At 41.5% G+C, this 12,099-nt stretch overlaps 1 protein-coding gene across 1 annotated transcript in view; it reads right to left on the bottom strand.

Annotated features, from left to right (window-relative positions):
- Positions 1–6,282: 6,282 nt before the first annotated feature.
- LOC120052546 (importin-13-like) overlaps positions 6,283–12,099 on the bottom strand; it is a 42,998-nt gene continuing 37,181 nt past the window's right edge. Inside the window, exons 19-23 of the mRNA XM_038999518.1 lie at positions 11,307–11,373; positions 11,030–11,088; positions 9,039–9,128; positions 8,574–8,755; positions 6,283–8,445 (exon numbers count right to left, since the gene is read on the bottom strand). Of these exons, the coding sequence (XP_038855446.1) occupies positions 8,343–8,445; positions 8,574–8,755; positions 9,039–9,128; positions 11,030–11,088; positions 11,307–11,373 (501 nt within the window). The 3' untranslated portion in view covers positions 6,283–8,342. The remainder of the gene's footprint in view (positions 8,446–8,573; positions 8,756–9,038; positions 9,129–11,029; positions 11,089–11,306; positions 11,374–12,099) is intronic.

The raw sequence follows: 12,099 nt of genomic DNA on the forward strand, positions 1-12,099 counted from the left end.
TTTGCATTTGTTTAAGCTGTTTTCTAGAGACCTTGAATGTGGATACATCCATAACAATGAACTAATAATGTGCGATTTCGCCTGGCATAGAATATTTGCGCTCTCGCCAGGCCACTGTTCAGAATAGATAGCCAACTACACAGCTAACACAATCATTTCAAACTGAAGCTGAAATGAAAGCAAACGAGCTGCATTTCGTGTTTTTCTATTCTTTGTATATGTCCAAAGAAATTATGCAGATTCATGATTTCGACTGGTTGAGAAAATCTGCAAGCCTATCTTTCTCGAGACGTTCATTACCATAGGACAGCTGGAGATTGAATTTTAATATTGAAACAATGTTTAAATGTTGGAGAGACAGACAGCAAGGTTATTACAAATCTCCGCTGTTGAAAACCAAATGCTAGTCTAAAATAAATGGGAGATAATGTCTAGATACTTTTTACAGTGTAGATCTAGTAAATAAATGGCCTGGCTGAACTGATTATCCAGTCAGATGCACAGTCAGATGGAGTAAATAGGCATAGATTTAGCCTGTGGTCATTTGTGAATTATAAACTGAGTGGTTCGAGTCCTGAATGCTGATTGGCTGAAAGCCGTGTTATATCAGACCATATACCACGGGTACGACAAAACATTTATTTGAAAATGCTCTAATTACTTTGGTAACCAGTTTATAATAGCAATAAGGCACCTCGGGTGTTTGTGGTATGTTGCCAAAATACGGTACCACGGCTAAGGGCTGTATCTAGGTACTCCGCGATGCGTCATGCATAAGAACAGCCCTTAGCCATGATAGTTTGGCCATATAGAAAAGTTTGTGATCATACGCACATCCTTAAAAACATAGGTGCTGGGCTAATAAAGAATACTAGTATAGAACAAAAAGACCCGCACACTGTTAAAGCTCCCAATTCACAGATTTATTGACAACGTTTGGATCAAAATAGGTCCCCATGTGTCGGATATACGCAATACCAACACAGGCTCTCCTCAGGGATGTGTTTTGTCCCCACTTCTGTACATCTTGTACACTAATAGTTGTACTAGTTCCCATACTGACAGACACCTCGTTAAGTTCGCTGATGACACTGCCTTGATCAGCCTGTTGCATGATGACGAGGAACATCATGGCCCGGTCCTAGATGACTTTGTAGAGTGGTGTGAGGAATCACACTTGGTCCTCAATACTAACAAGACCAAAGAGATGTGCATAGACTTCAGGAAGCGTACAACACCTACCTCTGCAACATCTATCAGAGGCCAGAATATAGAAATTGTAGAGGAATATAAATATCTGGCTGTCTTTTTGGACAGTACGCTTCAGTGGAGTAAATGTACAGACCAGATCTACAAAAAGAGCCAACAGAGACTGTACTTTCTAAAAAAGTTGGGTTCTTTTAATATAGACTGTACTATATTGACTCTGTTTTACAAATCCTTTATTGAGAGTATTTTAACTTTTTGTATTGTTTGTTGGTTTGGCAATGCCACTGTCAGTCAGAGAAACATGCTGAGAAGGATTATTACCACAGCAAGTAAGGTACTTGGAGTCAAACAGACAGGCCTGGACGAGATCTTTAAGGTCAGGGCCCTCCGTAAGGCTCACAAAATCATTTTAGACCCAAGTCACCCCCTGTACCTGGACTTTGAATTACTCCCCTCTGGGCGCAGGTATAGGGCACCCCTCAGCAGGAAAAATAGAACGAGACAATCATTTGTGCCAGGTGTGATATCCCTCTTAAATAGCTCGGGCAAATGTTCCCATTGACCCCGTAAGGCCAGCAGGCTAGTCTTTGTTTTAAATGTTTTATTTCTTATTTCTTATTATTATTTTTTTATTGGTGCGTGACTGTTATTGAAAGTTGTATTGTTAATCTTGTTTTGTATTTAACGCCACTTTAAATGTGTACATGACACTGCAACAAAATTTCCCCATGGGGACAATAAAGTAAGTAAGTAAGTAAGAAACGAATCTTCGTCAGGTCAAATAAACTGAGTGCTCACATCCCAAAATATACACATTTCACCTCACATGACCATTGTGGACATGACGCATGGTGGGTGCAAAAACAATGTGTATCTCTAATAATTGAATAACATTGAGATGTGTACATGTAGTAGTTCCAGAAAATAATATATATTTACAAAATGACCAAGTGGGTAACCTGGAAGGCAAGACAAATCAAAGTGACATATTCATGTAAGAAATGGTCTGATATCAAACTCTTGGTTCAGACCTCTAGGAGACATGGTACACAAACGTTGAATCCAATCCAATTCTCTTCTCAATAATAGATTATCAGTATCCCCCCCCCCCCCCTTCTAGGAGTCTTAACATGTTCGATGCCAATGTATCTCAAAGAGCTAATGTTGTGACGAGCCTCCATGATATGCACAGCCACAAGGTTTCTCTGGTCAAGGGTCCTGATATTACTCCTGAGTTCTGCTATCCTTGTTTTCAGAGCTCGTTTTGTTTTTCCTACATAGCATAGACCACAAATACACTTGTTGTAATGATGCCCGTAAACTACACCCCCTCGTACCTGATTGCTTAAATAGACACCAGCTGGAATGCAGTTTTAACCAATCAGCATCCAGGATTAGACCCACCCATTGTATAATTCACAGTAGAATTCAATGGATATAGTTCATTCTTACATGTTAAGAGTGTCTTGATAAGATTGTCTGTTAAATTATGAAATGTTATACAGTATGTTTGAACTGCTTTGCCAGCAGCATACCACCCTGCATCCCACTGCTGGCTTGCCTCTGAAGCTAAGTAGGGTTGTTCTATCTCCTGGCCGGTCCCTGTATGGGAGACCAGATGCTGCTGGAAGTGGTGAAGAAGGGCCAGTAGGAGGCATTCTTTCCTCTGATCTAAAAAAATATCCCAATGCCTCAGAGCAGTGATTGGGGACATTGCCCTGTGTAGGGTGTCATCTTTCGGATGGGATGTTAAACGGGTGTCCTGACTCTCTGTGGTCACTAAAGATCCCATGGCATTTATCGTAAGAGTAGGGGTGTTAACCAAGGTATCCTGGCTAAATTCCCAATCTGGCCCTCATACCATCATGGCCACCTAATCATCCCCACCTTCCAATTGGCTCATTCATCCCCCTCTCCCCCCTGTAACTATTCCCCAGGTTGTTGCTGTAAGTCAACTTACCTGGTAAAATAAAGGTTAAAAAATAAACAAATAATTGAATGCCAATGTGAAATTGAAAGCATTGTTGAATTTGATTTTCACAGTGGTGTTAAGTACTTAAGTAAAAATATTTAAAGTACTACTTAAGTTGATTTTTTGGGTATCTGTACTTTACTATTTATATTTTACTTCACTACATTACTAAATAAAATAATGTACTTTTTACTCCATACATTTTCCCTGACAAAAAGTGTCCCAACACAGACTTATCAAGAGAACATCCCTGGTCATCTCTACCGCCTCTGATCTGGCAGGCTAACTTAACACAAATGCCTAGTTTGTAAATGATGTCCGAGTGTTGGAGTGTGCCCCTTGCAATCCATCAATGTAAAAAAAATTTTTTTTTAAATTGTAAGGAATTTGAAATGGTTTATACTTTGACTTTTGATACTTAATATATTTTTAGCAATTCCATTTACTTTTGATACTAAAGTATACTCAAGTAGTATTTTACTAGGTGACTTACACTTTTACTTGAGTTATTTTCTATTAAGCTATCTTTACTTTTACTCAAGTATGACAATTAAGTACTTTTTCCACCACTGGATGTTCATAATGTCAAGCTAGGACTGATGGTTTGGTTACCACTGCAAGTATTGTAGCTATCTAGTAAACTTGTTATCGTCTAAAGTGAATGTTAAATTATAGCCATGGTATAAAAAGGATAATCAACTCGGGGCTCTATGCGTTCTCTGGAAAATAATGCAACTCCGTGAAAGGTCAGAACACCTTTCAAGTAGCTTGTTATTTTCCATAGAATGCCCCCACGTTGATTATCCCTTACTTAACATTGTGAATACTTGTAAAACACTTATAATTCTATAAATGTTGTATTTATTGTTCTGAAAGTTTGTTCCTTGACCTTGAGTGTCAATTATTGCATCTCCACATGTTGAAATGTATTTATTTAGTTCTCAATTTGAAAAAACAGTTCATAAACCATTTGTCAATTGGTCAGTAAATTACACAATAACTAATCTTCCAATATAATTGAACAGTACCAGTGATAGACAGCGGACCAATCAAACTCTGTTAGTAGTAGCGTGAACATTGGAACGTTAAAGACAGCTCAAGTGATCTCCCGGGCTACGCATGTTTACCAACGCTGCTGCCTGGTGTAGTCATCAACAGTGAGAGTTAGCTAGACAATACAGCTCTCTCACACTGGAGTCCAACTTCAGCTTGGATGTCTTTTTCACTTCTGAAATGGTAAGAAACATTCATATTACTACCCCGCCCCACACTACAGTAGAATAATAGTGAAGACATCAAAAACGCTTAAATAACAGAAATGGAACAAATCAAAATATATTTTAGATTTTAGATTATTCAAAGCAGCCACCCTTGGCCTTGATGACAGCTTTGCACACTCTTGGTATTCTCTCAACCAGCTTCACCTGGAATGCATTTCCAAAAGTCTTAAGCTTTCCCACATATGCTGAGCACTTGTTGGCTAATTTTCCTTCACTCTGCAGTCCAACTCATCCCAAAACATCTCAATTGGGTTGAGGTCGGGTGAATGTGGAGGCCAGGTCATCTGATGCAGCACTCCACACAGTCTTGAGGTGTGTTGGGTCATTGTCCTGTTGAAAAACAAAATGATAGTCCCACTAAGTGCAAACCAGATGGGATGGCGTATCGATGCAGAATGCTGTGGTAGCCATGCTGGTTAAGTGTGCCTTGAATTCTAAATAAATCACTGAGTGTCACCAGCAAAGCACCCCCACACCATCCCACCTCCTCATCCATGCTTCACGGTGGGAATCACACATGCAGAGATCATCCGTTCACCTACTCTGCGTCTCACAAAGACACTGCAGTTGGATCCAAACATTTCAAATTTGGACTCATCAGACCAAAGGACAGATTTCCACCGGTCTAATGTCCATTGCTCATGTTTCTTGGCCCAAGCAAGTCTCTTCTTCTTATTGGTGTCCTTTAGTAGTGGTTTCTTTGCAGGAATTCGACCACGAAGGCCTGATTCACGCATTCTCCTCTGAACAGTTGATGTTGAGATGTGTCTGTTAATTGAACTCTGTGAAGCATTTATTTGGGCTGCAATCTGAGGTGCAGTTAACTTTAAGGAACTTATCCTCTGCAGCAGAGGTAACTCTGGGTCTTCCTTTCCTGTGGCGGTCCTCATGAGAGCCAGTTTCATCATAGCGCTTGATGGTTTTTGCGACTGCACTTCAAGAAACTTTCAAAGTTCTTTACATTTTCCGCAATGACTGACCATATCTTAAAGTAATGATGGAACTCTCATTTCTCTCTGCTTATTTTAGCTCTTCTTGCCCGAATATGGATTAGGTCTTTTACAAAATAGGGCTATCTTCTGTATACCACCCCTACCTTGTCACAACACAGCTGATTGGCTCATACGCATTGAGGAAAGAAATTCCTCAAATTAACTTTGAACAATGTACACCTGTTAATTGAAATGCATTCCAGGTGACTACCTCATGAAGCTGGTTGAGAGAATGCCAAGAGTGTGCAAAGCTGTCATCAAAGCAAAGGGTGGCTACCTTGAACAATTTCAAAATATATTTGTATTTGTTTAACGCTTTTTTGGTTACTACATGATTCCATATGTTTTATTTTATAGTTTTGATAACCAATATTATTCTACAATGTAGAAATTAGTCAAATAAAGAAACACCTTGGAATGAGTAGGTATATCCAAAAATGTGATTGGTACTGAATCTTAAAATATTTAAAAGTTCCACCATGGGCTCTATGGCATTAGAAGTATCCCAAAAACCCACAACCAATACATTTTCACCTGCGACATTCAGTGATGTAAATAAGATGACATAACCTTGAAATGGATGGGTTTGTGAGCTTTCTAAATGCCCAAATCAGAACCTTTAATTGTGATCTTGAAAATGTTATTCTCTTCTTCGCTTTGGAAAATGAGAAAGATGACCATGAACATGTTGAATTAATACAGATTGGTGCCCTAAAACTATAACAGATGTTTCATTTAACATTTTTTATTTACATTAAACACAGACCTAACATAGCGGCCAGTAGGAAGTGCCTGAAAAGGTTTAATGGAAACATTCGCACACCAGACGTGCCGTCTTAAGACATATTTAATAAATTAAAACAAAGTACAAAAAAGAAACAATGTACATTTTATCCCCCCCTTCCCTCACCCACTCCTCCTCTCTGTGACAAACATATTCCCAGACTGTACCCCTAGGCACTGGACGAAGTCAACCCTAGACACTGATCTAAAGTCAGTCTTGCATCTTCAGTCAGTAATGGTTAAGAGGATCCATGATCTGTGTCTAAGGCCAACTTCTACCCAGAGAATCTTCTCACAGTGTCACACTCACAGTATTTCATAATCTCCCACCCCCTTACCACAAAAACACACACATGCTACATGTCTGCAGGCACCTAGAGTGACAGAAAGAGGGAATGGACCCAGTTGACGTAATAAGGAACCAGGAAATACACATGAGCCGGCTGCACCAATCGTTTCATTCGTCCTAAATGGTACCCTATTCTCTGATCTCCATCTATTCTCAAAGTAGTGCACGTTGGTTTCATTTCAGACACAGTCTCAATTCCATTCACTGAGAGGAGTCCATTTCATCTGGCGCCCAGTGCAAATATACTTCCTGAATAATCTTTCTGACATCAGTGACTACCCCCCCTCCCCCCTGGTTTCAGTCTAGGCAGGCAACCGGTTGGTTGATAAGACACTGGTTGACAGGCACCGGTTAAGAGCAGTATGGTGTGCAGTTTGTTCTACTGGTTTATAGATCATATGGATGAGTTCATCTAGTCGTTGGTTAGGACTGGTCAGTCATTCCAGGCCATGTGGAGGTTAGTGGACTGTTGTATTATTTTGGTCTGTGTGGCAAGCGGAGAACATTGAAGTGGAGTACTCAGGACATGTGCTGTATGTATGGGAGGACTAAGTGTCAAATGGGATGGTGGGGTCCGTTTCTAAAGGGGGCGGGGCCATGGGGGGTGTTTGGTATGTGAAAGTGATGTCGGTCAGATATAAGTGCACTCAATAAGTGGGGAGGCAGACATTTGCACACTCGCGCAAAAACATGCGCCCATACACACACGCACGGAAATGTTCAGTAATATGACTGTTAATACGCACAACATGATTAATAGATTTGCACGATTACAGTGACTGTAGTCCACAGCTAGGACAACATACCCCTCTCCTACACACCCCCATCTATCCCCTCCCAACATTCATCATCTCTCCTACCTCTATCACTCTCTCCTGGACAAAATACATTCTAGATTCATGAGGAAACCACAGTTTCGTGACCGTTGTGTGGGTGACTGGGTGTGCGTGTGTGTGTGTGTGTGTGTGTGTGTGTGTGTATGTGTGTGTGACTGTGTGCGTGTGTGTATGGCAGGTGCAGGAGAGCAGAGTCTATAATCTTCTACTTTAGTCTCCTTAGTTAGTGGTTCAATCTATCACCTCATAATTTCCCCATCAAGGCAACTATCAAATACACAAAATAAAAGACTAGTTCACATGACGTTCCACGATAATTTTGGCAAACGTAAGAGCATGGGGGTGCGCGAGTCAGTGTTGTACGATATACATTATGCTGAAAATATGTGTCTATCCACAGAATGCTGTCCTGTCATTGGTCCCTCTCTCTTCCTGTTTAGCAGCAGCAGGACTGGCTGTGTTTCATTACATAGGTGTTTATGTGTGTGTATATATATATATATATATATATGTTTAGATATATATTTATTTTGGTTTTCTTTCCAAAGATACAAAGGACAACTAGCTAGCTACGTACGGTAGGTACAGTACCACTATCGTCTCAGATGCTAAACAACCAGGAAAGAGCAGAGAAACAGCCTTGGAGCCATGGAAGATCGTAACCAAAAGTCAAAGCGAGACAAACAGAGGGCATGCTTGTAGTTGAAGTCACAGAAATGAGGGGGGGGGGTTGAGCAACCTTCCTCAGACCACTGTGGGGTGTGACATAGCTCCATCAATGGCAGACCTTTATGGGGAGCTGTTTTCTGTTCTAGGGGGAGGGTCTTGTTTCTATCGTCCAATGGAAACTCCAGTTTTGAGGGGTTTATGGGTACTGTAGTAATGTGGCGTCCGGCCTGGGGGTCGTGGCAAGGTCAGGGGTCAGAGGCAGTATTCAGCAGCATACTCGGTCCCGTGAAGACCTCTGCAGACTAGTGTAAACTCCTTCACTATGTCCTTCACCCTCCGCTTATTCACTCGCTCTCTAGAGTAGAGAGAAAAGGGAGGAGATAGAAAGGGAGGAGGGAGCGAGAGAGTCAGACAGAGAGATAGAAAACAAATGTGTGTGTGTATGTCCGTCTGTCTATACTTGTGTGTGCGTGCGTGTAGTACCTGAGTATCTGTTGGGTGAAGGTGTCTTTCTGTTCTGTGGTGACCCTAGTAGAGGGGAAGCCTTGTGCCTGCAGCGCCTCTTTCAGCCACACGGTGAGCAAAGGGAAACAGTGCTTATTGAGACTGAACAGCACTTCAGCAAACTGTTCCATCAGACTACGAGATGAACCTCCACCGATTGCCTGGGTGGGCGAGAGAGAGCGCGCGAGAGAGAGCGAGAGAGAGCGAGAGAGAGAGCGAGAGAGAGAGAGCGAGAGCGAGAGAGAGCGAGAGAGAGAGCGAGCGCGAGAGAGAGAGCGAGCGCAAGAGAGAGAGAGCGCAAGAGAGAGAGAGCGCAAGAGAGAGAAAGAGAGCGAGAAAGAAAGGAAAGAGAGAGGGGGCAAAGACCAGTCAGTAGGTGATATGTTTCGGTATACAGTAGGACAGGTAAAAGACATTAGCGAGGATGTGAGTATGTAGGTTTACCTCTAGTACGGCCTGCAGCAGTAGTTTTCCGTTCTCCTGCACCACTCTGGCCACTGGGGGCACATCTGAGCAGCGTGGCAACAAATCCGTCTATGGCACACACAGGGACTATCAGAACAAACCACAACACTAATATCACATCTCAACAAGATTCACCTGTTAACCAAAAATGTGTGTGTGTGTACTAGGGATGTGACGTTAAAACGATTACATTTTTAAATTAATTTTTAAATGTAAAAAAAATCAGTTATCACAAAACTACCATTAACAGGTCCCAATCATCATCATCATCATTAAGGCAAAAATAAAAATAAAACAAATACCTAACGCAACAATGCTGTAAGTAGGAGATATACTGAACAAAAATATAAAAACGCAACATGTAAAGTGTTGGTCCCATGTTTCATGAGCTGAAATAAAAGATCCCAGAAATATTCCATACGCACAGAAAGCTTATTTCTCCTGTGCGGCTTCGTCACATAATACAATGCCACAGATGTCTCAAGATGCTGGAGCGTGAGATTGGCTTGCTGACTGCAGGAATGGCCATTTGGCAGTACGTCCAATCGGCCTCACAAACGCAGACCAAGTGTAACTAGGCCAGCACCTCAACATCAGGCTTCTTCACTTGCAGGATCATCTGAGACCAGCCACCTGGACGGCTGATGAAACTCAGGAGAATTTCTGTCTGTAATAAAGCCTTTTTCTGGGGAAGAACTCATTCTCATGGGGCGGCAGCGTAGCCTAGTGGTTAGAGTGTTGGACTAGTAACCGAAAGGTTTCAAGATCAAATCCCAGAGCTGACAAGGTACAAATCTGTCGTTCTGCCCCTGAACAAGGCAGTTAACCCACTGTTCCTAGGCCGTCATTGAGAATTTGTTCTTAACTAACTTGCCTAGTTAAATAAAGGTAATAAAAAATAAAAAATCTGATTGGCTGGGCCTGGCTGCACCTTTGCCCAGTCATGTAAAATCCATAGATTAGGGCCTAATGAATTCATTTCAATTGACTTATATGAACTGTAATTCAGTAGAATTGTTTATATTTTTGTTTCATATATTTGCCAAAGCGCGCCACACGTCATCGTTGTTAACAGTTAGAAAAATGGCGTAAACAACGAAGTCCTCTATGGCAATACTTTGAGAAGTTAAATGAGAAGCTAACGAAATACAAACTTTGCGAGGTGGAATTGAGCTACAGTGGCAGTACAGGTGCAATTCTGAAAGGAGGCAACGTGAGACCCAACCCATTGCTGGGCAGCAGTGCAATAAGAGAAGGAGTGAGAAAATCACAGAGCTGATTATAGAAATGATTGCCGTTGATATGCAGCCATTGTCAATTGGCTTATCTAGAACCAGACCACAAGATGCCATGTGAAAAAAACATGACGGCCCTGATGGCCGTATATGAACAAGCCGTCATAGATCACTGCGACGAGCTTTCACATTGCTGAAAAGTGGGACATGAAGTACGTACTGACAACTAAGGACATGGAGGAGAGGCACACAACAGAGAACCTAAAATGGCATTAATACCATCGTTGCTGAGTGGGTGGGGGACAGCAGTAAGGTAAGCGCCGTCTGCTGGGTTCCCATAGTTACCACATCCACAAAGTCAAAATTGGATATATTGTAAAAATGTATGAAAACAAAAATGATCTTATAGTCTTAATTTAAGGTTAAGCATAATGTTAGCAGTGTGGTTATGGTTTAGGTTAGGTTTAAAAATCACATTTTAATTAGATAAATTGCAGAAATAGGCAGGCTTTAGGACTTTGTGGCTGTGGTAACTAGTGACGACAGGTAGGTAGGCAGCCAGGTTTGTGGTAGATTGAACTGCACTGCCCCCTAGTGGTCAAACGCAGAACCATATCTGGATTCTAATTTCAGGTCATTTTATGAAAAAATAATATATTTAAACGCTAAAGAAAATAGCATTTTAAACGTTAAGAATATTTGTACATTTTTCACATCCCTAGTGTGTACACTCACAAAGAACAAGCAGGTAGACTTGACTGTTGGCGCCTCAGGGAATTTCAGTGACAGTAGTCCTACAGAGGAGAGAGAGAGGGGAGGGTATTAGAAACATCCAAATACACATTTCTATTTAAAAACTAACAGTTTTGCTCTTCAGATGTTTCCAGTACAATCTCTGTGGATCTCAGAGGCACAAACGATTGACAACGTGTGTGTGTGTGTGTTAAGAGAAACGCAGCAACACATACAATGAGCAGCGTGTGTGTGCGGGAGCAAAGCAACACACACTTACCACAATGGAACACAGCTTTCACGTCAAGAGTCTCAGACAAGAAGAGATCTGGCTTCCGTTTGAGGGCCTACAGTAGGAGGCAGACAGAGGCATGACACAGGGCAGGAGTCTATTCCCCTACTCCAGGGGTACACCCCAACTCCTACCTCCCACCCCGGAAAATACTGAACCCCCCACTCTCCTAGCCTCGTAGACAGAACTGTGTCTGCATTAGATAACTCCTTTGTCATTGTCATGTCCAACTGTTTGCCCACAAGGTCAGGAAAATAATTCTGGGACATAGATATGACAACAAAAGCCAAATTCTGATTGTCCCCCTTCTCCCTGAAGTGTGATCTCGTTCACTCCCTCTTTGGGATTTAACAGTATTGGATTGGTATAGACAAAGTGTTTCTTACACCAATCCCAATGCTTTTAAATTCTTGAGGAGGAGTGAATGAGAACTGGGCTAAAGGAGTCATCTACAGCAGATAAACAGTGGAGGCTACCAGGCTAGACTAACTCACTCCCTCTCTCTACGATAAACTATCACTCATACAGTACACAACTCTGCTCCAATGAAAACTCAGCAAGCAAACTGGAGGAAATCAAACAAATATTATTTAAAACTTAAGTCAAACTAAAGGCAATGATGGTTCTGTAGCTGCTGTTTGTATCAATTTCATTCTGATACAATTTTTTCTCCCTATTTTTTGGCCTGGTTGGATTGAATATGCAACATAAGTAAGTAAGGTACATGAACGGATAAATACAACTGATACTGTAATGAACTCATTCAGGATGGAGGAAAAGA

Source organism: Salvelinus namaycush, chromosome 8, assembly GCF_016432855.1.
Source record: "Salvelinus namaycush isolate Seneca chromosome 8, SaNama_1.0, whole genome shotgun sequence".
Lineage (NCBI taxonomy): Eukaryota > Metazoa > Chordata > Actinopteri > Salmoniformes > Salmonidae > Salvelinus > Salvelinus namaycush.